Consider the following 26,967-nt stretch of genomic DNA (forward strand, 5'->3'; position numbering starts at 1 on the left):
AACCTTTTAGGACTGGGTACTTGTAAATCAGTGTTGCACTGAATTCAGCCTCCTTAGATCCCAGTCCAGTATAATTCTGCACTGAAGAGAATGCTTAATTTTATCTGTTTCCAGTGATATCACAACATTGCATATTCCCCCCCCCCCCGTGACCCTTAACTTTTGGGAGGGCAGGTGGTGTTAGGAGGTCTACCACCAGAATAGTGAGGTTGAAAAGTCTCAGTGTGTACAGCTCTCTGTATCCCTGCTGTGATGGTTGTATTAGAATTTAGACGTTTGAAAGCTATTCTCAAAATTATGGATATAAATAAAATACCGTGTTAATAAAATCTTACCCATTTGTTTAACTTGTTCTATTGAAAACAAATACAAAACAGGTAATGGATTCTATGGTTGCTTGCTTGTATAAAACATGGATACAGGTTGTGATATTTCCACAAGGCAACGTGCAGTACTGTAGTCAAGTTGCTTATTTAATCATGTTGTTTCTTTTAAAAAATCTGGTACATGTATTACAGTTGGTGTAGCCATAAAGAAAAGCTTGTGAAGCTCTCAAAGGAAGGGGCGGGGGAATGCAGGCTTTCTTGCAAGCCATTTTGCTGAGATGCCGTGCGTGATCCAGCCATTTGTGCAATCTAGTTTAAAGATAAAAAGTATTATAAATAAGGTCCATAAAAGTATCAGATAACGGGCTTTTGGGACAGAGTCTCACTTTAAATTTTTATGCTTGGATGTGACTACTAGAGTACAAAACAAAAGCACCTCATCAAATTGTGGAGACCACACTGTAAAATCTGTCTTTCTTTTACAGTTGAAACAGCAAAGGGGAATAGATGGGTTCTGGATTCTGAAGTTACTGATGCAACATGTACAGGCATTTGGGTGGATTAAAATTTATTGCCTCCAAACAATCAGTTGTGCTACAAGTCACAAGCCAGGATTCAAGGTGCATGTGCAAAGCATTTCTCTCTGTGTAGTAGTACTAGGCTGCAGTCTCTTCTTTCCACCCCCATTATCATTGCAAGCACTTCCTGTCTCACGTAATGTTGCTTTGGAGGCCCTGCAATGTGCAGGGGTGCATATAATTTTATATGCCAGACCCAGTTCAACAAGCTGCTTTTGTATCTTATACTCTGCTGTAAATATCCCAAGAAGAAAAAGTGAGAACTGGTCCTTGAATTTTGCAGCGAAAGGCAGGCTCTGAAACAGGGTTGGTCAACCTTTTGCCCTCCCAGATGTTGCTGCAATGCAGCTGCCATCATCCCTTGATCGCTTGCTTTGAATGCTAGAGCTGATGGGAGTTCAGCAACTTCTGGAGTGGCACAGGTTAACCTGTAGCCCTAAATGAAGCTAAACATAAATTTAGAACAAAAGCTTTCTTATTGATATACGTAACCAAATTTGAGGAAAATGAAAGAAAGTTCCATTGCTCATAGCCCAATCATAGCTGTCAAGTTTTCCCTTTTCTCGTGAGGAAGCCTATTCAGCATGAGGGAATTTCCCTTAAAAAAAGGGAGAACTTGACAGCTATGAGCCCAATTTATGATTAAATGTACAGACATAATCATTTAACAGATTTTCATGTCTGCGTTTTGGTTGGCTTTAAATGGCACACAACTTTCTATCATGTGACAGTATTGACTTCTTTCTCCAACAGAAAAGTGAGCTCTGTTGGAGCTTAAAAGTTTTCCATGTCGCTTGTGTAACATTTTTCAAATAAACAGCAGCTTTCAGACAAGCTGTTCATTTTTCATTAGCTTAAATCATTGAAATTCCTAAGTAGTATGTTTGATATGCTTTTCTTTCTTTTCTTTTTTAAAAAAGAGTGGTTGTTCAATTGTCTGCAGAAAATGTCCCTGCCTTTTCTACAAAAATCATTCTGGCAAGATGTTGTATGTGCATTATTCTGATGTAAAATAAAAATGATTGATGTAAGTTTTTTTTTTAAAGACCTAGTATGTAAGCTAATACATGAGTAGGAAACTGGTCCAAGGTGAAATTGGACTCCAGATGCTGTCAGATAGGATCCTTATGTAATACCAAAGATGTAATTTGTTGGCACACATGACTGACTTAAGAATTTTAAAAAATTCTTGGGCGATCCTGTACCACATACCAGTATAATTTTCCTTTTTTGCCAAATAGATTGAATATTGAATATGGAATTTGGTCTCCGTAATCTGAAGTGATTTTGATTACTGTAGTGCAAATCCATTTCTTCTTTTGTAACTTAAAGGAAACAAAACTGGGAAAGTGTTGCCTATTAGAATCTACAATACCGTAGTATAAATGCATCATAAAACATACGATGTGTATGTAATTTTAATACACATCTGTCTCTGAAGTAGACCTTGTGTGGCAATATGCCCTCCTTCCCCTGAATAAAGACTCATGACACAGGGATTAAGATTTAATTAATTGGGTGGTTAAGGCCACAACTTTATTAATTATGCATGTAGAGCGGAATTGGCTTAGGCGTTGGAACCTAACGGACTATATCCGACTCCAACCCGTGTGTTGAAGTCTGTGAGAAGTTAACCACCAGAAAGCAGCCCCGCGACGTAGATCTACTAGAGCTCCTCCTGTGGCCACCGAAGGGGCGTGCCTTACGGCCCAGGCAACTCCAGGCTCAGGACCAAGCGTCGCCCCCGGAATCCTTTAACGGAATTACTTCTCCAAATTTGGGCAGCTGATGACGTAACCTGCCCCTCCTCCATCTAATTGTTATGCAAATTTCCAACGCCTAACCGCCTAACCTAAGTTGTGACGACATGCTACGAGGTAGGCGAAAAACCCATCATGGCTAGCCCAGTATGGGAAAAATCCTACCCAGCCCCCTGGCCAACCAGGGCGACCAACTGACGTCCACAGCAGCGTCCCCTTATCTCTTTTTAGGGGGTGGGCGGGCGGGTGAATAGTTCGCTCCGGCGAACGGGGAAGAAAGAGAGAGCTTTTCCCGCCTGCGGAGCCCTTTAAAAGATGAGGCCCCGCCCCGACCGACCTCATTGGCTGGTCGGGGGTGACGCAGGCGGGAACCTACCATCACATAGGGGCTGAGCTCGCAGCCCCTACGTGATGGTTCAGTCGGGCAGCCCACAACCCCACCTCCGGCGCAGGCGCGGAAGTGGCTTTGCAGATGCATTGTGTTGCATAACTAATTTATACCTTTTAAAAGTTATCTATATACAGATTATGTCATCTGTAAGTATCTGCATTCTGCTTACTGAGCATTGGTGGAGGGTTGCTCTGTCCCCCTTTAGAGGTACTAGAATGTCATTAACTTATTAGGATTTCTCTTCCCAAAATCATGAATCAAACAGTTTTTAAATACTCTGAAGTTGAACTGTAAGGATCTGCTTTATGCCCGGGCTAATTACAACTGCTAATACCCCTTGAAAGCCTTAGACTTTGTCATTTCATATAGTTGTGTAAATGCATAGAGTCCACTGACTGGAATGGGGGGGGAATGGTGGTGTTACAATTCTTTCTGTGAAGCACCGTTTTGGCAGAAACAGTAGTTTACCTGATGACACTGACAGCTTTTTATGTCTTAGCTGTTTCCATATTGCAAACTTGAGGTGTGCTTATTTAAAAGTCCTGTGGCTCAAATTGACTGAAGTACTGTTATACTACCTAACCTGAGTTTGGTACTCTGCAACTTTTTGTGTAAAACCAACATCCCACAAATAAAACAGTATTTGTGTTTTTTTGTTTCAGAAGTTGATTTCTGTGGCTATCCGTACTTTTGACTGCATGTGCAAATAGTATAATTTTGTACAGGTGTACAATATATAGTATTTATACAACATATAAGAACAAACCAGTCTTGTGGTTTGCAAAGCTCTGACCACAATCCCACTACAACTTATTGTCTGTTTTTGCCTTGGGGAAATTAGTTGATCATCTAAGTAAATTACAGTATGTGGCTATGTTTCAACTTTTGTAAGCTCGCAAATTGCACAGGTCTGTAATGTTTGCAGTCCTTTGCACAAATATTCAGCAATCCTTAAAATCTATCAAATAGGCCAGGGGTCAGCAACCTTTTTCAGCCATGGGCCAGTCCTCCATCCCTTAGACCATGTGGTGGGCCGGATTATATTTTTTGGGGGGAAATCCTATGCCCCACAAATAACCCAGAGATGCATTTTAAATAAAAGGACACATTCTACTCATGTAAAAACGCTGATTCCTGGACAGTCTGTGGGCCGGATTCAGAAGGTGATTAGGGCGCATCCAGCCCCCGGGCCTTAGGTTGCCTACCCCTGAACTAGGCCACTATTATTATTTTGTATAGTTGGTGGGAAGGATATGAGAGAATGGCTTGTCGAAGGCCATCCAAAGTGTGTGTGGCTTATACACAGCTGCTATACTACCCAATTTAAGATGTATGAGGCTAGATTTTTGAAACCATTTCAAATGGACTATCCCATATAGTTTTATTTTGAAATAAAGTTTACAAAGGTGTACAGGAGAACATCTCAGCAATTGTTAGATGTCCAAACTGCTCCTCAGTGCAGAGGTACAGTTTGTATACAGCTCATCAGAATCAAAGGCATAAAAGTATTAGAAAAGTCCTGTCCTAAAAAACAAAACAAAAAACAGCCACGCACAGAAAGCAGCACAGCAAGTTAAAAACCAATAACACTTTCATTTTGTATAAAGTAACTTTTAGTAAAAAAAAATGTGCAAATAAATAGCAACAGCACCACAGTGGAAAAAATACATTCACAGAGATTGTTTAGGAGTGTTCAATAAAAAACCCTTTTAAAGTTTATTGCTACTACAGTGGTACCTTGACTTACGAACGACTCAACAACCGAATTTTTCGACTTACGGCCGCGCGCTTACAAATGTCTCGACATCAAAAAAATAACCGTGGCGGTTTTAGATAGGAATTTTTCGACTTACAAATTTTTAGATGGGGTTGCTTTGACTTACGAATTTTTCCGTTTTCAATGCATTCCTATGGGAAATCACGTTTCCAATGGCGTTTTTCGACTTACGAATTTTTTTACTTACGAAGGTGCCTTCGGAACGGATTAAATTCGTAAGTTGAGGAACCACTGTATTTGGGTTTTCCTTTAGGACCTTGCTCTCCAAATTTAGTTTTGCCACATTGTAGCACTTGCAGATTGAGTGGTTTAACAATAGGATCAACAGTTTTAAGCAGACTGGTAATCTGTGAAGGGATGCTCTGAGCCAAATGCCTGTTATAAATGAGCTTTCTTCATTGTTCCTGCAGTGCATTTTAAAAAATGTCTCTTACATATACGTTGGACCTTTCATTCCACTCTACCCTTATCTCCCAATGGCAGATGCTGAAAGTTGTGTCAGCATCTAGAGTAGCACCTGATGCTCTCTGAAGGGCTGCCATGGGAAATAAACATTAGCGAAGGCCCTGTGTGTTCAAAAATACTTAAGATGCTTGCATGGGCTTCCTTGGATTCAAGCCAGAACAACTGATGATTTATACTGTTGCCTTCCAAATATTGTCAGTCCTAAATTTCTACTAAAAGGAAGATACTTCACTGACTTTAATCTATTGATACTATTTATGCTTTTGTTAATATTTAACAAAGTCCTTTGCCAACCTTTGCATTTCATGTTACGGTTCCTGCTATTTTGTAGTGAAAGTGGCCTAAACAATGCTGTTAGGAGGCTATCTACAGCCATGAGTCAGAATCAAAATGAACAGTTGCCTGGTTGCTTGACTCATTCAACTCTGATAAAATACAAAACTCTAGCACACGGGTGTCAAACACAAGGCCCGGGGGCCAAATCCGGCCCGCCAGACCTCGTCATGTGGCCCGCCGAGCGCCCCAGCCAGCGGGACCCAGCAGTGGGACCTTGCTGCTGAAGCGCCGCGCCAACAAAGCGCCGACAAACAGCTGGGGCCGGGGAAATGCTTTTTGCCCCTGGGTCCCTTCGCGCTCTTTTCTGGCGCTGAATCAAGGCGGCGACCCCCCCTTCCCTTCCTTTCTTTCTTCCTCTCTCTCGTTCTTATTCTTTCTTTCCCTCTCCTTCCTTCCTTCTTTATCTCTGTCCTCTCTCCCTCTTTCTTTTTCTTTCCCTCCTGCTCCCTCTTTTCTTTCTTTCTTTCTTTCTTTCTTTCTTTCTTTCTTTCTTTCTTTCTTTCTTTCTTTCTTTCTTTCTTACTTCCTTTCTTCCTTCCGTCCTTCCCAACTTTCTTCCTCTCCCTCATTCTTATTCTTTCTTTCCCTCTACTTCCTTCCATCTTTCTCCCTTTCCGTCTTCTCTCCCTCTTTCTTTTCTTTCCTTCTTTATTCTCTTCCTTATTTCCTACTCTTCTTTCTCTCCCCTCTTTCCTTCCTTCCTCTCTCACTCCCACTCCCACTCCCTCTTTCCTTCCTTCCTTCCTTCCTTCCTTCCTTCCTTCCTTCCTTCCTTCCTTCCTTCTTTCCTTCCTCCCCTCCCCTCCCCTCCCTCTCCCTCTCCTCAGAAACATAGGATGCTGCTTTATACTTCTGGCCCTTAAACCCTGGAACCAGGAGAGCAGCTCCAGTGAGTCAACCTCAGCCAGTCCCTTTGGTGAAGGGTGGTGGCTCACTGGCAGAACATCTGTCCTGCATGCAGAAGGACCCCAGCATCTCCAGGTACCAGTAGCTCTGCAAAGCTCCTGCATGAAACCCTAGCGAGCCTCCACCACCCAGTGCAGTTACCAAAAATCATTTTTCAATAAATTGTACAATAATTGTACATTTGAATATCTACTTGCCATTATTCTGACTATGTTTCAGCTTTCAGAGCTAGTTATTACTTACATTATTACATAAAACAGTAATAATTGAATGCAGTGACAATAATTTATGATAATAAAGAGTGGACACATAGTCCTACAGATACAACCGGCCCTTTGAGGGTGACCAAACTGCTGATGCGGCCCCTGATGAATTTGAGTTTGACACCCCTGCTCTAGCATATGATTAGCGTACAAATTATCCTGCAAATTTTGAGGCACCATTCAGCTGCCTGAGGCTTTTTGCTTTTAACCCCATTCTTCCAGGGCATGAAGAGGCTGAAGCTGTACTAATATTTACCACTTATATAACACATGCCATGTGTTCAAAGCATTTCATGTGCCTTATGTCACTGCTGTAAGTCCTGAGATAATGTAAATCAGTATTGTTATCCCTGTATAGGGCTAATACTTAAATAGCATGTTAAAAGAAGAATTAAAAGTAATAATTTAAAGTTCAAAAGTAACTCTGGTAGGAGGAGATCTGGGGGGGGGGGGTTGATGCTTTTAATTCATGGGGAAGGGCTTTTAGAAATCTCCCCCCCCTCGTGGCTGTGTACTTTTCACTTCTTTTCTACACGAAGACTGAACTCCCTTGCTTAGAACCCCACCCGGACTTTGCTGTTGGGTGGGGAGAATTTGGCCACTAGGAGATCTTCTGGGTGGGGGGAGGTTTGATGCTTTTAATTCACGGGGAAGGGCTTTTAGAAATCTCACCCAGTGGCTGTGTAGTTTTCACTTTTCTACACGAAGACTGAACTCCCTTGCTTAGAACCCCACCCGGATTTTGCTGTTGGGTGGGGAGAATTTGGCCACTAGGAGGAGATCTTCAAGGGGGGGGGAGGTTTGATGCTTTTAATTCACGGGGAAGGGCTTTTAGAAATCCCCCACCCCAGTGACTATGTAGTTTTCACTTCTTTTCTACACGAAGATTGAACTCCCTTGCTTAGAACCCCACCTGGACTTTGCTGTCGGGTGGGGAGAATTTGGCCACTACGGTAAGTAACTAATATAAACACAATTGTTTCTGCCAAAGCAGCTAATGGGTTAACAGGAGCTGCCATAATTTTGGTTTAGTAGTTTTAATACTCCATTTCATAATGACATTTAACTATATCCAACCCGTACCAATGAAGTGATTGGTCACAGGATAACAAATTTGCATTGCAATTAGTTGCAGAGGGTAGTTATAGAATAGCCCCAATCATATCTCTCAGTACAACTTTGAATGCTGTTCACGCAGATAAATGTATCACCATTTTCTTTCTCTACAACATGTGCAAGTCAGGTTTGCACTTATACCCTGCCAACATGAGGGTTTTTTAAAAAAAAATATCTCCCAATTATTCTCTGAACTGCCTTCCAATTTTTTTCTCATTTAAAAAGCAGTTTGAACTAAAATTATTTATCTCAAGAATGTTATTTTTCTCTGTGGGAAAATAAGCTGTTTGTTACTATTGCTAAAAGCAGGCTTTAAAAATAATTTATAATATTCAAATAAAATGCAGAACCTATGAAGACAGCAAAGGGAAGCCAATACATTGATGGCGCCCTGTACTTCAAAATATTTCATAACTGTTCCTGAATTTTGTTCCTGTAGAGCCTCTCCTTTCTTATATTTTGCACAGAGACAACTCACAGGAGGGACTAAAAAGGGAGATCAAACAGAATGTACTCAGCGCCCTGAAGCACCTAAAGACTTTTTAAAAACTAATCTCGTTTGTGATATTTGCCCAGATGAAATGCCAATCTATTTATATGGAAACCTGTGCTGTTGGTGAAGAGTCTCTGCATAATCCTAAAAGATTCAAAGCACCAGAGTTCAGACGCGTTTCCCCCCACAAATACTGCTCAGCATATTCTGTTGAGGCATATATGAAATCAGAGGGTGGGGTATGTGAGTAGATCATGCCCCGCTAGGGGGCACATGAATGAAGACTGCCATGTAGGCAACACAACCTTTAGCCAAGGCATGGCTAGCCATTTTTGGCCCACAGCCATGCTCACCACCCAGCCACTTTTCAGAAGCCCACATGCCGGTAGTGGTTGAGGTCACCCTATTCTCACATGCATATACACTGATCTGTGCACATCCGAAGGTTCTCACAGACCAGTTGCAGAAAGTACGCTTGCAAAGGTGAGATAAGCCAGAGATGGCACCATGCGCCATTCGGCCTTTCGCAAAGATTTCAGTGACTTTGATTCAGCTATATCCTAAAGTACTTTTGGAGTGATGAATGTACTTAAGTACCTTACTAAAATACAGTAATATGTAGCACAAATGGTCTGATGATATGACTCATGTTTAAAAGAATCTGTTCAATGTAGTGTCCTGGATTTTAAAAAGTGCTTCATGTAGTTCTTTTACAAGCGTGGTAAAAAAACAAAACAAAACAAAAAATGCATGCAACTGTTTTAAACTTAAACTCCTCGTTTGATAGTGCCCTGTTTTGCTTTTAATATGTATTACCGCAGGGATTAACTGAGGTTTGGCAACCCATGTTGCGGCTCTTAACTGGAATGCGGAATAGAGTCCCGTCAGAGCACATGCAAAGTTTGTAGCGTTCCCAGTCGCCATTGTTTAATTTCTCCCCATGAGAAGGACTCGGCAGTCGAGCTGTGTTGACCATCACGCTTCCATTTAGAACAATGCTCTTATCCTATCAAAGAAACATTTGCAGAAGTTAGCAACAGTATTTCCAATTGAATAAACGCATCTACTTTAATACTTTAATGTTAGAGAAATTGACTATAAGAAGCTTCATTGTTCAGAGTATGACCACTCAGCTTAATGTGGTCTACTCTTGACAGGCAGTGGCCCTCGTCTCTGACAAATGACATTCCTTGTCCTGCTATTCATTAATTGGAGATGCCAGGGATTAAACCAAGGACCCTTTTGCGTGAAAAGCACAGGCTCTACCATTCAGCTGTAAGATAGCTAAGAGATCTTTGCTGTGTTAGAAACTGAGATATGAAAGCTAGGGGCTAAATGGCACCTTAAGCCTAGGTTATGGGCGCAACAATGGAATGTCTAGGCAGTTTTTTTATAACGAATACAAGCTGAAAATGAACGAACTGCAGTTAAAATATGTTCATTTTTCGCATAGTCCAGTCCTTCCCCTGCCCACCCCCATAGTATTCTTAAGAGGGTCTCTTCTCCAGTCTTCAGAGAGTAGCTGGAAGTGGGGAGGCAGAAAAAGGTCCTTTCCTTCCACTCTGCAGTTTTAATCTGAAATCTTAGGCTGCAACCAGGCCGCCTAGAACAATGGGAGTTTCGAACACTGGATCATTGCATCTTCTGGCTTAATGCGCATCACAAAACTTAAGTTATCCACCAGCCCTCACCTCTTCTTATTGTTCCAGTATAGTTTTCGGTTAAAAAAAGCAGCAAGTGCATTAACTGCATATTTTGAGAGAAAATACATATTTAAATATGAATTCTCATGTGAATTTCAAAAAATAGATTAATGTTTCAACATGAACATGAACTTCCAACACAAGTCGAAGCTACCAACATGAGTCTGACCAAACTGCGGGAGGCAGTGGAAGGCAGGAGTGCCTGGCGTGCTATGATGGGGTCATGAAGAGTTGGACACGACTAAACGACTAAACAACAACAGATTAATGTGGAATAGGATGATATGATTTATTATGTGAAAGGTGGCAAGGACTAGAACAAGCCTGAGTTATCCATCCCCTGTCAAGGCTAATGCTCCATTGCAGCAGTTTTGAATGATTGGCCTTTGATCTATACTCAACTGCTATAGCATTCATTTCTTCCCCATTGGTCTGTCTTTAATAAACCCATTGCTGCAGCCTTGTCCTCGTGGGAGAGTTCTAGATTCTTTAGGACAACTAGAATATTGGATAGTTATACTGGTACACATACCCTTCACTCTCCGTTATTTGCACTGTGCTCCCGTACCGGAGAGTACAGCTGCTGCAGCAGCCTCGATTCTTGCTGTGGAAAGCTGTGTGCCTAAACTTAAATTCTCTGTGGCTGGGATCTCAGAGAGAGAAAGCCAAAAGTAAACTCGCCTACTGCACAAATATATGACAGTGTTGCACTTTGAATACTCTGGCTAAATTTATACTCGGTGTGGCAAGGAACATGGACCTTTACTGTATTTTCCCCAAGGCTCTGGAATGAAGTCTTGGATGATATTCAGAGTTGTTATCTTTTAGCCTTTCAGTGCCTGTTCCAAAGGCCTTTGGGCCACTGAGTTTTAATAAGGATTTGTTGCTGTTGCAGTATTTTATTTTCATTTTGTCAGTTTTTTAAAAAATAATTTAATCTTCATTCTAAGTCACCTGTAATGTTGGACAGGTGGGATAGACATATTTTCAATAACTAGAGCTGCAACTATAACCAATCCAATGAATCCTTTAAATTTTTGTTCCTTTACCTAACTTACGGTCCTTATTCATCAGGTTTCCGCACCCAACCAACCTCTCTTTTGATGCTGTGCACCTGCCTCTCTCTTTACTAGGCTCTTTCTCTATGCTGCTGTTGCCAGATATGAGACAGAACATTTCTTCTCTTTAAAAGAGGTCCGCACTTCCTTGAATGGTGGTTGCTGCAATATCTGCTTGGTGGAGAAGACAAGAGGACTGGGGGTGGCTTTGAAGAGCCATGTAAGGTTGAGCTTGCCATGCACCGTCTCCTCGGTATCTTAGCAAGAGGGAAGTAATTAAGTTGGCAACAGGCAACTCTGCGTAACTTGTTTTGGTCAAACAAGGTCCTTTATGAGAAGGAAGGGAGTTGTAATTATTGTAGCGTTGTTTGTTGTTATGCATTTGCTTTTCTGTATAACACCTAGAGAAACTGTTTTATGAGGTTTCTCATATGTGTAAATTAAATTTTGTTCCGCGGCCGGGAACAAAATGTTAGCCTAAAAAACAACACATTTTCCTCCTTTTTTCTTTCCAGGCAAATATGTCTAAAAGAAACAGAAAGAGCTGTTTTGTTTTAGTTTTGGAATAGGAATATTCCAATACAAGTTTTTGTTTTAAAACATAGGTATGGAGTATGTGCATATAGCTGTATCTAAGTCATATTTAACTTGCCAGAAATAACTATATTAGGCTGACAAAGCAGTTATGTGTTTTGACCTGGAAGGTGTATATATACCTATAGGTCAAATTTGAGACACATAACAGTAAGCTATAATTTTATAAGGCTTTTAAAAAATATGCCATTTTACATCTATAGATGAGTAGATGAACCAAATCAAATCTGATTTCTTTAACTTGGTTGCAGCATTATATATAGCTCACTGAATCCATTTATACAAACTGAATATCCTGGAATTACTCACTGCTTTCAGTTCCATATTGCCCCCCATATGGAACTCGATGGTTTTGCCCATGATAAAAACACCTTCATTTCCACGGACAATGGCACGTCCATCAACCTTTATATTCAGATCACTGGTAGCATTGCTGGTAATCTGAGAAAAAAAGATAATAGCTGTGCAAAGCATTTTCTAAAAAATAGTTTTGTTTTATACACAAAAACTCCTTCCTACAAAATTGGCCTTGCTTTTTAAACACCGCCGCTCAACCATTAAAACATTTCTGTTGGACGGAGGCTGCGATTCTGCATAGACTGACTGCATATCAATGTTATTGACTGATAACAGTTAACTGCAATCTGTGTTTGTGGCCTCATTTAGACAGCAGTTATATATATCGCAGAGGTAGGGGATCTTCTTACCACCACTTCTCTGAGGACTGTGTTCCCTCAGGGTGTGAGGAGTGGTTGGGGGCAAAGCACGGATGTACTTTCCCTCTCAAAGCCACACACACACACTGGACTTTTAAGCTGTTGTTGCAAAGGAAGAATACTGAATTTTCAATGACCTGACATCATATGACAGCAAGTGATTGATGGATGGGCGGCCCCACCCACTTTTCAAAGTGGCGATAGAGGGTTGGTCACTACTGAATCAGGCCACTGACCAGAACCAGTTCCCTATCTCTGGTTTATAACACACTAGTAGACCTTAGGCTTCTATAGTCTCTACTGAAAATGTACCAACACAGGCCATTTCTAAATGCTTTAAATAAATAACTTAGTCATATGCTTCATCTTTTTATATGGAATGTTAGCTATAATGCAAATAAAGGTTGGAGTTTAAGATTACAGCATGCATCATGTAACTTGCAGAGAAAAGTAAACAGAGATCATACCCTCTCCGTAGATGCTTTTTGAACATTCAAAATTTTTACTCCAGTTGGCAAATGAAACTCATGAGTATTATAGTCAGTGCTAAACAAAGTATTCTGAGTCCGTGGGTCAACAAATTCCATACCAATATCACTTGTAATTGAGGTTCCATTCTTTGCAACACTAAGTTTTGTTTCCCCTTGCTGAAACACAATCTGTGGGAAACAAATGAGATATGTTGTGTTAAATGTAACAAAGGCAATCTGCTACTTTTACAGTGCTTGGTAGCACTATGGCTTCCTGTCAACAAACAACTTTAAGACTATAAATATCTTCTTTTTTTAATCAATGAACAAGTAGCTTGCAACAAATAAAAACAAAGCAACAATTTACAGGATCAGCAATACAAAAAAATACCACCGCAACGGAGAAAGCAACAGCAGCCAGCAACACAAAATCAAATTACCTTCATCGGAGAAGGATATCCGAAGTAGAAGCTCAGATGTTGAACACAGTACACAATAAAAGAGATACTTACTGGCTGGTTCTCTCCAACAATCACCAAATCCTCATTACGTCGACCTCCGACTGTGCTCTTATACAATGGATGTATAATTCCCATGTCAGAGTCTTGTTTAAATCGCAATAAGCCACTATCATGAAATTCCATGCTGTCACAGCCACTGGGTCCAATGCGAATTACAGTCCAGATGATAAGCGTGATCTAAAAGAGTAAATTTAATTATTTTAAATGTAAATAAATTCTGAAATTGTCATGCCAGTGCTTGGATCAGATACCTTTGAGAAGAACATGTTACTTGAAAACAGGCCCACAAAACTTTCACAAAGTTGAAAACAGCCCACCAGTCATGTATGACAACCCACTAGATGCTCAATCAATCTCTGGTTTGCCTGGGACTGAAAATAGAGCAAAATTCTGGTTGTCAGATTCCTGGCAGGCCACAATATTTAACTGGTAGATTGTGTTCAGTTTGGTGGCTCACAAACTGCATAGTTCTAACTTAAAAGGAGGGCATCTTCATGCATGTGTGTGAAAGGAAATTCGGCAAGCAAAATTAAGGCACCAATCCTAATTGAACTCAGTGCTCTTTACAAGTATATATGATCTGGCTGTAAATAATTTATATTTAAAAATATACTTGTACCTCTTTAGTTGCATAGGGAAAAAAGAGCAGCTCAGTGTTAACTCTTAGCCCACATGACCTTAGAAATTGGATTTTTGACAGGATGCCAACCTAGAAAGAGCATCCATCACTGCTGCCCAATCATTCAAGCCCAGTTACCTTGAGACTCTGGCCTTCCCACAACTACGCAGGGCCTTTGTAAATTAAGATTCCAACAGATGTCCTCAGCATATTTAGAGTGGATATATTGGGGAATGTCCCATACGGATCACAAATGTATACATGGATGCAATTAGGCAGAGGATGTCACATGCTATCTGCTAATTTGCCCCCTGTATACAATGCCCAGAGGAAAATTTATATCGCCAATTCTTAACTGGCTTCCAGGTTGATCCGCACAGGAAGTGACAGTTGAATTCCTAGCAGATAAACACCTATACTGTATATTACATGCCAGGTAGCCAATTTTGTCCTGGCAGCCAAGAAGCTCTGTTTCAGCTATGTGAATGCACTCCAATCTTAAGTCTGAATGTTGTAAATTTCTTTTTACATGTATGATTTTAGATGAAAGTTTCCTTTTATTCTGTGTCCATTGTAAAGGCCTTTGGCTATATACAATAAAAATGGATTGATAACTCTTAGTCTGACACTGAATAATTAGCAATCCATTGAAAGGATGAAAAGCAGAAAACTGGTTAATCTCTACAGATCCTAAGAAAATTCTTCGATGTATGTGGAGTGGATAGGTACATTTTTATCTTGAATTCACAGTACAGCTTAGACTGCAATACAGAATGTTTACTAAGAAGCAAAATAGAATTTATTACCAGTTGTGGAGCATTCCTTTGACCTAATTGACTAAGACCGTTCCATGTATTTATTTTTAGGAATCCCTTTTTTCAAGCATACTATGGACAGCTGGGTCCAAACAGATACACATTACCATGTTGCCATCCGTCCTCTTGGTTTTAATAGGCATAAATGGCACCCAATGTTTATAATCTCCATGTACAGTTCCAAGTTTGGTTAGAAACCCTGCATATAGGTAATGAAGATAAATTTCACTGAAAAGCAACAATATTTGGAGCTGGCTTGGCACTAAAAAGGAGGGGGGAAATACACCTTTAGAATTCTGTTGAGACATAATTAACCATGTATGCACCAAAAACCAAATACGTGTACAAGTTTTGTGCTCCCGTTTCCCTTAGTCGTAGCAAGTTTTGAAGGTATCACAGTTAGATTCCTTCCAGATGAGGGAGCATTAGTGATTATGCCTTTAGTGATACATTAAAAAGCTTGCATATATACAGATTTAACAGTTAAGTGGCAAGTAAACTGACATGTATACATGCCATACTAATGTCAAATCAGCAGCATTCCATCATCACATGATTTCTCTTTCAGAACTTGGGGCTCCTTTATCTTCTTCCTTTCCAGGTCTCTTGAACCCACACCCCACCCCATACACTTCACTCTTCCTGGGCCAACCACATCTGTAGCCTCTTCTTAACCTGCAGCTGGATGTAAGCTGTCCATCCAAACAATCACAGTGACCTGCTAGTTTGCTTGCTCTCAAATTCAGTAACCAAGCCATGCCAAAGATAAATAGAAGCATCAAATAACAGCTTTGGTTCCTTGCATCTAGTTGGTTAGCCCCTACTTAAGTCAATGGAGTTCCACTTCTGCAAATATATTCAAATGTTGGTCTAGTCACTAACAATATAAGCATGACCACAATATTTTGATTACCTTTTTCTACTTACAATCAAATTGATGACAGCCAAAATAAATAGGAGGACTATCACACAAATGGCCAAGTTGCCTTTCCTGCCTCGCAAGCCAGTTTTATGCAGACGATCTTCATCAATTGGAATATATCCAGCCTTGAAGTTACTGTTGTGTTCTTTGTTAATATTCCTCCGCTCCACGGCTTTCACACGCATCGATATCTTCACAGGACCATTAGAACTTTGCTAAAAATAATTTAAAAATAAGTTCCCCAAACAATATATCCTATTCATAACAAAATTATATGAATTTTCATTTCCGCAACAATTGGATTGTCCCAGTAGGAACTGTTTAAAAGAGCCCAACTTGTAAAGAAAATATTATTTGCAAAGTCATGAGAATGTAGCTATACAGTATCATGTTTGAATTTGTTGCAAAAGCAGTTACATTTAGCTGCAGCAGAGGACTGCTTCAGCTATACAGTAGTGACGTTCCTATGTTGGATGCTACTCCTATTTGGGGGGGGGGAAATATGACTACACTTGTTTTGTTGCATGTACCTGTATATGCAGTGTAGGAAGCAGGGCTCTTCACCCAGTAATTTCTCTGTAATATAGCCAGGTTGTTCATATAAAATGACTAGATAAACAGCTAAGCATAACTCCTAGCTACTTAGAACATCCACTGTGTAAGGTAAAGGGACCCCTGACCATTAGGTCCAGTCGTGACCAACTCTGGGGTTGCGCGCTCATCTCGCATTATTGGCCGAGGGAGCCGGCGTATAGCTTCCAGGTCATGTGGCCAGCATGACAAAGCCACTTCTGGCAAACCAGAGCAGCACATGGAAACGCCGTTTACCTTCCCGCTGTAGCGGTTCCTATTTATCTACTTGCATTTTGACGTGCTTTCGAACTGCTAGGTTGGCAGGAGCTGGGACCAAGCAACGGGAGCTCACCCCGTCACAGGGATTTGAACCGCCGACCTTCTGATCAGCAAGCCCTAGGCTTAGTGGTTTAACCACAACGCCACCTGGGTACTTAACGTCAATTCAGTTCCAAACATTCAAGCAAGAGTAAGAGGGAGTTTGAGACAGTAGCTGAGAACTGGAAGATGCTGAGAGCCCAATTGTATGGTGCCAGGAGCCTCCAGGCGGTCACTATCTTGCCAGAGAGATTCAGTCACACACCAGAAATGTAGGTTTCTGAAATAAAAGTGGACCAAAGGGCTATGTTGCAACAAATCCATTTTCTTTTAAAAATGGCCCTTTTGCAGTTAGGAAAGTGATGCACTAAAAATGTGATAACAATTTGATTGATTGATTGGAAGGCAAAAAACCTCCCTGTGAAAAAATCAGGATAAATGATCAATAAAGAGCTGATACCATGCAAGCTTTGTGCTCTATAAAAAGGTCATCTGACGGAGCACTCCCCCCCAACCTTCTTTTTTTTGGCAGGGAGAGGGAGAGGAGACACATACCGGTACTAAAAGCACAAGCAAGATTTGCACAACACCAAATTGCTCCTGGACCAGAGAGCAAAGTCTTTAAAGCAAAAAGTTGTGCGCTTTACCGTACTTGGCTCTGTGCCATCAAAACGCTTTCATTGAAGATTATTATTTTATTATCTATTGAATTTATATACAGTATTCCACTTTGAAATTCTCTGATCGTATTCCCCGGAAATCTCCCTTAAATCCCTATATATGCGTTGCCCACCCTTCTAGTCTTCCAAAGCTGAGGAACTCGTGGCCCTCTCTAGACGTTATTGGACTACAACTCCCATAATCCCGGCCGTGAAGGCTGGGGCAGATGGGAGGTGTAGTCCAATGGCTTTTTGGCACGCCATTGGTCGCCCCGCCCTCAAGCCTCCTCCGCGTTTGCTCGAGGGTGAAGCGAGAGTTGGATCCTCTGCGCGCAGGCGCAGGCCGCTCCCGATCTCTTTCTCCGCCCTCAGGCGGCTATTTTTGCTACGGCGCCCGTTGACTTGGGAAGCAGCCGCCGCCCTCCCAAGTCTGTCAAACGGGCCTCACGAGTCGCCTCACGCGCACTAGGGGGCTGGTTCTAATTTCAGAAAGCCGGGCGAAAGGCAGGCATAATACGTGTGCAGGCGACAAATGCCACGAATGATGAGCGACGAAACACTAATAATAAAAATAGTAAAATAATAATGAGCAACGAATGTCCCGAGGGGGAAAGGGAAGGAGGGGCTGCGTAGGTTGGCGCGCCCGACTCCGCCGCTTCCCTGAGGCTCCTCGGCTGCGGCAGAAGCCCGGGCGCCGCGTTCGGGTTGCCATATTTCAAAAAGTAAAGAAACCATCAGGATATCTCGGTTAGCAAATGCTCCGATAATTTCGGAGCTTTTAAAATACACGGTTTAACCCCCGTCGCTGGTTTCATTGGCCCGGCTTCCGAAAAAAAATTAACCCGGGAGGACGCTCATCTTCCGAAGGCGAATTCCGCGACGCGTACTGAAGCGAAGAGGCCGATTCGGCGCCTGGCACTGCCACCTTCTTCCCCGCTCCGTTGATATTTGCGGACAGTAAAACGAACGAGCGCGCGTGTTTTCCTCCTTTTCCCGCCCGAAGCCGCCGCCGGCGCCAGGCAACGGCGCCGAGGACTGACCTGCTCCGAGGTGATCGCTGCAGCTGAGGCGACCGCCATCTTGGGCTCTTCTCGTTCCTTCCGCGAAAGGGAGAGCGAGGCTTGGCGGGGCGCCTCTCGCGGAGGAGGAAAGGGGCGCGGGAGCCGCACCCGCCATGCCCGCTCCTTAAAAGGGACGAGGCGGCCGAGGGAGGGCAGGAGAAAGGCAGAGCCTCCGACATTTCTCTGAGGAAAAGAGGCACGTCCCACTCCATAAGGATATTTTCCCTATTCATACCCCACACATCTTATGGGGTTGCCTCAGCCACTCAGGACGGCCCCTCACACATATAAAAACATCATAAAACATTAAACTTTTTTTAAAAAAATAACCGCTATGCAAGATTGCCTTCGGAGGGCTCGGGGGTCGGATAACGCCCATCATTTCTCCCATGAAAATAGAGACGTCCAATTCCAGAAGGATAATTTTATTATTTACACCCAGAAAAGACTCTCTGCAACGTTTGCCGGTGAAAACACTACGTTTCTCAGCACCCCAGAAAATGAGCCCTCAGCGCCCTAAACCCCCGTAGTCAGGATTTCGCCAATAATCCGATGTCGTCCAATTCACTCCAAAACGGTGCAAAACACCCAGAAAAGTCTCCCTACAACTTTTGGCGGGGGAAACACTACCTTTCTCACTCAGCACCCCAGAAAATGAGCCCTCGGCGCTGTAACCACCGGGGGTCAGAATTTCACCAAAAATCTGACTTCATCCGATTCAGTTTAAAACAGCGCCAAACACCCAGAAAGGGCTCCCTGCAACGTCAAGATTGTCCAATTAACTCAAAAGCGGCGCTAAACACTGGGATAAGGGCCCCTGGATGGTTTAGCAGTTTAAACTCTACATTTCATGTCGCCCCACAATATTAGCCCTTGGCGCCCTAACCCGCAGAGTCTCGGTTTTGCCAAAAAACTTCGTCATCCGATTGCAGCACCATACCGTATGTTGCCAGCGTTTTCAGCTGCACACAGTTATTTCCCATATATTCAATAAAGGTTTCCCAATCTTCTTTAAAGAAGATTAAAGAAAACGCCTTTTTTTCTCTTAACCGGGAATGGGAACCTATGGCCAGCCAGAGGCTACTCTTGGACTCTGACTCCCATCATCCCCAATGGTCAGGGATGCTGGGAATTGTAGATCGGCAAACAGCACTCAAGAAAATGAAGCAGTTCTTGCCCCAGAACAGCAACAAAGGTATACATTTGCATTTGTGCATGGTAGAAAGAGCAGAGGCAATGGACATGACTAATGGCTTCAGTCGAAGAAGGTTGTATTATATACAGTGTCCTTGAAATCATTTTTTAGCTTCCTAGCCAGTCAATTTGGTTCTCGTCCAGACATATGCAACACTGGCATGAAAAAACATTGTCAATCTCTCCCTTTCTGTACCTTTGACAATGGCTCTTTGTGAAATGTTGACTTTTAGGGAAGCTATTCAGTGGGGATTTTTGGGGGGGAGGAACTTTGTAATGAAGGACAATTTAGATCATGCCGTTCTCCCTTCGTTGGGTCATATCAGGAAACATAGCTGGCAGGGAGCTTATTGGAACCATACTTTTTCTGTTTGGATCAGGCCATGTTCCTCAGAGAATCAAACTTCCATAAGTTTTTGTGTCCATTCTTCCTTTGCTGATACTTCTGCTGCTTTTCATTTTGGGGCGAGTAGCATTCTTGCTGCTATAGTAGCATGCATAAATAAAAGTTTCTACAGGTAGATTAGGTATAATTCCCAAAATAAATGCTTCTGGTTTTTTAAAGGGTTATTTTGAACATGAGTTTTAGAATCTTTTAAATTCTGTGTGGAACATTTCCCAGTACTCTTATTTACATGACCACCGCATACGGATCGAGGTTCTCTCCGCCTTGTGGCTCTTCCTGGAATTCCAGTTTAAAAGGCACGTTTTTCCAGCCTACAGGACTGACAAATTGGTGCAGCTGAGAGATCAGAGCTCCTTGTGGCCCGCTGCCAAGATACCTTAACTGGAAAGTCTGACTGTAGGCCTTCTTGGCCTAAACGAGTGGTGAAAAAAAGGGGACCCTGCATGGCAAATGCCTATTCTGCCTCCGAGCAAAAGCCAGAAGTGGTATTTATGGTTTCGCTAGGGCCTAGCTGGTGGTACTCCCTAGTAGGAAATTGATGTTGGTGGTTGCATCGTCAAATAGCAGCAACCGTTGCTCACAGTCTAAATGTGGCGCACTAATACAAGGTAGGGATTTGTATCAATGCATCTCCTAACGTTTGAAAAAAAAATGTGCCAATTAGAATAATAGAATCATAGAGTTGGAAGAGACCACAAGGGCCATCCAGTCCAACCCCCTGCCAAGCAGGAAACACCATCAAAGCATTCCTGACAGATGGCTGTCAAGCCTCTGCTTAAACACCTCCAAAGAAGGAGACTCCACTACACTCCTTGGCAGCAAATTCCGCTGTCAAACAGCTCTTACTGTAGGGCACTTGGCGTATTTACTGTGCACAAAGACTTCAAAGATGTGCAGAATAGATGCTTATTGAGCATAGGGCTGGGGACATGACAGTCCTCCAGTTTATGCATACCCTCCAATATTTCTCCAATGAAAAAAGGGGTGCTCCAATCAATAAAAATACAGTGGTACCTCGGTTTTCGAACATAATCCATTCCGGAAGACCGTTCATGTTCTGAAACATTCAAAAACCAAAAGCTCAACAGCCGACAGCTAGGCCTCAGGATCTTGCGGAAGCTGTGTGGTGTGTTCGACTTCTGAGGCATGTTCAAAAACCAAAACATTTACTTCTGGGTTTACAACGTTTGAAAACCGAAGTGTTCATCAACAGAGACGTTCAAAAACCAAGATATCACTGTAATAATAATAATAATATTTATAAGCCACCCATCTGATTGGGTTGCCCCAGCCACTCTGGGAAGCTTCCAACACATATAAAAATGAAATAAAACATTTTAAAACTTCCCTACATAGGGCTGCCTTCAGGTGGTACAAGGGTCGGGCAACTCCATACCCTCCAGCAGTTCTCTGATGAAAAGAGAGACATCCTAAACTAAAGGGTAATCAGGAAATTCTTGGATCAAATCGGAAATGGGAACAGCTTCTGTAAATCCGGGACTGTCCCTGAAAAATCGGGAGGGTCCTTCCTCTGTTAATCTCTCCTTATTTAATGACAGGTAAAGGCAAGTTGCTGGCTCAGCGGATCCTTGGATGTAAATCAAAATTGGTATCATGTTTAGAATGTTAAGACAGCAACAGAAGAACCTGCCTTCTACTAAGTTGGGCCATTGTCCAACTTCTTCTTTGGCGATCACACATAGCCAAATAAGATTGTCTTCCATAAGCATGGTTTTAAAAGTGAGTCCATAAGTGAATGTGGAGGCCAATTCTGGATCCACACATTCCACGAACATGGTCTTAACAGAGAGTCTGTAAGTGACTGTGGAGGCCAATTCTGGATCCACACGTTCTTCCACAGTGGGGACATAGGTTTCCAGACGGGAGTTGATCCCGGTGAGGGTTTGCCAAACATGCCTTCCTCTTAGCTTGTTTCTCCCTTTTGTCCTGAGTTCGAGTTTCTTCAAAGCCCATGACACCTTTGGTAAAGGCTGTTCTCCAATTGGAGCACTCGCAGGCCGGTGTTTCCCAGTTGTTGTGTTTATACTACCTTTTTTTTTTATTTGCCTTGAGAGAGTCTTTAAACCTCTTTCGTTGATCACCAGCATTATGCTTACCATTCTTAAGTTGGGAATAGAGTTGTAGTTGCTTTGGAAGATGATCATCAGGTGTCTGAACAGCATGACCAGTCCAATAAATTTGATGTTGAAGAATTATTGTTTCGACACTGGTGATATTTGCTCCTTCCAGTACACTGGCATTAGTTCACCAAGTGTCTTCCCAAGTGATGTATAAAGTTTTTCAGAGACAGTGTTGATGGAATCTTTCGAGGAGTTGGAGATGGTGTTTATAAGTGGTCCATGTTTCACAAGCGTACAGTAAGGTTGGTAGTTGGAATAGCTTTGTGAAAAAGCATTTTGGTTTCCCTGCGAATGTCCCTCTCCTCAAACACTCTGTGCTTCAATTGGAAGAAAACTGCAATTGCAGAGCTCAGGTGATGCTGGATTTCAGCTCAGTGCTGTCTGCACTGACTGGCAGCAGCTGTTTCAGACCAGGTTCTCTTCCAGCCTGCCTGGAGATGCTGCATGTTGAACCTGAGACCTTCTGCACAGAAAAAAGATGCTCTAGCTGCCAAGCTGAGGCTAAAGAAGCCTGTTTCCTTACAGCTTCTTACTTTTACGATTTGCAGCTCGCAAGGAGAATAATAGGGCAAGTTTTATAGGTCTTGTAATGTTTTTGTTTTATTGCATCATATTAGAACAACATCATAATTAGAGGCTTGTTATTGGTGTTACCAAAGTACTCTTGAATAGCTCCGCCTAATATAAGAACCGGTTTATCTGACATTTCTAAACTGCTCACCTGGAGCTGACATGATTACGGAGACATGCCCTCTAACTGTACCTAGAGGTTACAGTTTCATATGGGTGGGGTAGAAAATGATGCCAAAGATTGTATTAAAACTTTGAGGACAGTCACATTCTTACCGTTTTCAAGGCGAGGCTGCTTTACCTGTAAATATGAGGTGGCTGAGCAACCCCCTCTCTTTTATCTCCCCCCCCCCTTTATCTTCTGTGCGAGCAACTGGGCTGTTGTGAGCAGCCAAACCAGGGCATGAAATGACAGCAATGCATATGTGCTGGCAGCCCAGAAGCGCCGTTCCAACTATGTGATTCCACTCCGATCTTAAGCCTTAATGTCGTGCATTTCTTTTTATGTTGCAAACTGCTGCAGGTTAGGATTTTGGGTGAAAGTCTCCTTTTATTCCCTGTCGTCCATTGTAAAGGCCTTTGGTGATACACAGAAAAAATTGATTTATCTAGGAAATGCCCATCTCCTTATAGGGAAGCCACAGAGAGTTGTGCTTGCCCCAAGGGTAAGGCCTGTGCCCTGTCTCATCCAAACAGGGTGATGTTTAGAAAAGCAACAGCAGAGGGCTTGGGAATCTTGGACTGGTCATGTGGTTCAGATGTCTGATTAACGTCTTTCAAAGCAACTTTACTACTCTATTTCGAACTTAAAAATGTAAATCATAATGCTGGTGGTCAACAAAAGAGGTTTAAAGGCTCTCTCAAGGCAAATCTAAAAAAATGTAGCATAAGTACCGACAGCTGGGAAACACTGTCCTGCAAACACTTCAATTGGAGAACAGCCTTTACCAAAGGTGTCATGGGCTTTGAAGACACTCGAACTCAGGACAAAAGGGAGAAACAAGCTAAGAGGAAGGCATGCTTGGCAAACCCTCACCATAATCAATTCCCACTCAGAAACCTATGTCCCCACTGTGGAAGAACGTGTGGATCCAGAATTGGCCTCCACAGTCACTTACAGACTCTCTGTTAAGACCATGTTCGTGGAAGACAATCTTGCTTGGCTACAAGGGATCGCCAAAGAAGAAGACCTGCAGCCAATATCAAGCCATACCTCATAGCATTTGAATGAACAAATGGCTAAGGTGAGGTCAGATGTGATCTGTGGTCGGAGCTTGGGAGAACCCCAGTGTAAAAATCAGGAGGATTCAGAGCTGTAGCTAAGGAGTGGGGCTAGCTGGGGTTTCTTTTGCCCCAGGTGAAGTCTGCAGAGGGGCTCCATTGAGGCTCCCAGCCTGTGCATGTGTGTGCCAAACTGGGTCTTTGACCCGGGTGAAATGAAGCCTCGTTTTGCCCCTAGGAGGACCTCTATGCCTTGGATTCATGTTTTAGTGGCAGCGTCTTCCTACTCCACCCAAACGCTTTCTCAGAATCCCATGTGTGTTCCCCAAACCAGGACCCGTGGGCTGCCATCTAAGTCTACAATTTCCTGCTCAAATGCTTCCATCATACTCGGTCTCAGTTTCACTTCCCTAAGGGAAGATATTACTCAGGAGGAGCTGCCAAACGCAGAGGAGCAAGAAATGCCCATTTCCCCCTCTGAACGGGCCAGACTTAGTGTTCCAGCGCTATTCCAAGTCAAAAAATAGAAAAGAGTGAGGAAGGCAAGGGTTGCTTCAAACCTCTTCATTGTTGCACAAATGTGCCCTTGCTGAAACCTTAATTCTCCGATTTCTCGTCTTTCACAGAGAGAAATGTTGTAATCTGCAAACTACCAGAGGTTTATCTGCATTACAGACTTAAACTGGTTCAACAGCTATGCCTTCTCCTCAAGGAGCTGTAGCTCTGGACAAGAGTCTAAAGATCTCTTGAACTGCTCTCACAAACTACAGTTCCCAGGATTCTTTTTTTGGGGGGGGAAAGAGCCATGACAATTATCCAGGCATATGTCTATGCAAACTATAAAAATTTTGAGCATAGCACACAGGCCCCTGCGCTCATACGAATGATAAAGCAATTTTATGTAATCTCTGCTCACTCAAAAATTCACTGTGGATTATTCCCAGGTAAATACAATCTCATAAATTTGTTTTAGGGTTTACTACAGCAATATATGTGAAAGTCCTTGAATGCTTCAAAGCACCATACAGTACAATCCTATGCCACTTGGGATAGCTCTCTCAGCAGAGCATGAGACTCTTATTCTCAGGGTTGTAAGTTCGAGACCCATGTTGGGCAAAAGATTCCTGCTTTTCAGGGGGTTGGAATAGATGATCCTTATGATTCTTTCCAACTCTATAATTCTATTATTCCTCTATTTCCATAAGGAATCTGCACAGCTAACTGCAGAGCATAATAATAATAATAATAATAATAATAATAATAATAATAATAATTGCAACACCATTATTGATGATGATGATATTCTTACAATTTCAGATCTGGAAAGCAAGCAGAGTGGGGGGGAGATTAAGGCTGCAACTGAACGAGCTGCCTCCTAAGGCTGCTTTGAGCCTGTTTCCTCCTTCCCTTACCAGATCACATGGCAAAGTTCTCCTGAAATTTAGGGGACTTTCAAAGGCAGCTTGCTGTTCAAAGCGGGTAGACAGAGAGTCTGAGACCCCATAGGCATGGCCAAACTTGCATGCCATACATCTGGATCTCCCAGTCAGTCAGCAAAGGGGCGTCCGGATGGATTTTTGCTGAATCAGCAAAACATTTGGGAAAACCTCGGACATATGGCAAGGAGGGTGAAATTTTTATTTAAAAGTCCCAAAATGATTTTTTGGGGGGAGCTATTCCCTCAAAAAAAAGCTCAACAACTTTTAGACCCCCCCCCAAAAAAGCATAACAATTTTGTCCGGATTTTCCCTTTTGGGAATATGGCAACCCTAGAAGACACGGAAAAGTCGCCCTGTCAAGCTCCGCTGATGGAACCAGCCAATGCTTTTTTTTAGGGTATGCAGGGGTATGCATACACCTAAACATTTTGTGAATCTTTGTACTTTTGTCCATTTACTGTATTTATTTTTCCTGATTTGAACTATAAAATGGTGATTTTCTTGAGTCAAAATGAGAGTACAGTGGTACCTTGAGTTACAAATGCTTCAGGTTACAAACTCCGCTAACCTGGAAGAGTTACCTTCGCCCCAGGATGAGAACAGAAATCATGTGCCAGTGGCAGCAAGAAGCCCCCACTAGCGAAAGCACGCCTCTAGTTAAGAACAGTTTCAGGTTAAGAATGGACCTCCAGAGCAAATTAAGTTTGTAACTAGAGGTACCACTGTACCCCTAAACATTCTTTTAGGGGGGAAAAGGACCGGAACCAGTCATTCAAAAGAATGAAGCCGTAGCATTTCTCCCTCCCACCCCCGACCTCCGTTGCATAATAATGTAAGCAGGAATTACTACTTTCAGAAATATTTCTGATGGTGCCCGCTTCCTCTTCTGCAGCAGTGTTGGTTTTGAGCCACAGATTCTGTTAAACAAGATGCATGGGGGGCGATGAGATTTTGTGCTTTGCACAAACTCATCAGGTCAGATTTTGCCTTGAAACGGGCTGGGGGAGGTGGGTTGTAATGTCAGAGGGGTGGACTATACCTGGATTTCTAATACCCTCGGTGCTTTGTTTAGATGGCTTCAAGCAACTGTCAAGAGAGATCAGAAGGACTTACTTATTGTTTCTCAACTCGTTTCCCGTTTTGTTTCTTTTCCAAAAACTGGAAGTAGCTTTAGACTTGGGGTGGGGTGCATTTTTATTTTTATTTAGCCAGATAAATGGTTGAAAGTGGACAGAAACAATCAAATTGTCACAATCTCTGCCCCGACCTCAAATGGCACCAACGACTTCAAGTGTGTTATAACACCAGGTGAGTACAACAGAATCCCCCCCCAATGCGATGGAATTACTGACATTCTAAGGGTGGATATTCCAGATTGCATAGGTAAAAAGGTAAAGGACCCCTGGACAGTTAAGTCCAGGTGTTGCGGCGCTAACATTCCTTTAGAAACCGTAGAGGTGCAGGGAGCTAAAATGGAATGTTGGTGCTCTTCAACATGCACAAGCAATGCTGCTTTAAGCTTGCTTGTAAAAGGTAAAAAAAAAAAACACGGTAAA

The 26,967-nt window shown here is 42.4% G+C and overlaps 1 protein-coding gene across 2 annotated transcripts in view; it reads right to left on the reverse strand.

Moving 5' to 3' along the window:
• Window positions 1-1,797: 1,797 nt before the first annotated feature.
• Window positions 1,798-26,967, reverse strand: part of SGCB (sarcoglycan beta) — a 28,212-nt gene continuing 3,042 nt past the window's right edge. The window contains exons 1-6 of one of the 2 annotated variants that reach the window (XM_035111942.2): window positions 18,420-18,575; window positions 15,835-16,044; window positions 13,465-13,650; window positions 12,950-13,141; window positions 12,076-12,207; window positions 1,798-9,417 (exon numbers count right to left, since the gene is read on the reverse strand). In XM_035111942.2, the coding sequence (XP_034967833.2) occupies window positions 9,214-9,417; window positions 12,076-12,207; window positions 12,950-13,141; window positions 13,465-13,650; window positions 15,835-16,044; window positions 18,420-18,458 (963 nt within the window). In that variant the 5' untranslated portion in view covers window positions 18,459-18,575 and the 3' untranslated portion in view covers window positions 1,798-9,213. Of the gene's footprint in view, window positions 9,418-12,075; window positions 12,208-12,949; window positions 13,142-13,464; window positions 13,651-15,834; window positions 16,045-18,419; window positions 18,576-26,967 lie in introns of those variants that run through there. The other variant, XM_060278901.1, reaches the window with a different exon arrangement.

Source organism: Zootoca vivipara, chromosome 9 (assembly GCF_963506605.1).
Source record: "Zootoca vivipara chromosome 9, rZooViv1.1, whole genome shotgun sequence".
Taxonomy (NCBI): domain Eukaryota; kingdom Metazoa; phylum Chordata; class Lepidosauria; order Squamata; family Lacertidae; genus Zootoca; species Zootoca vivipara.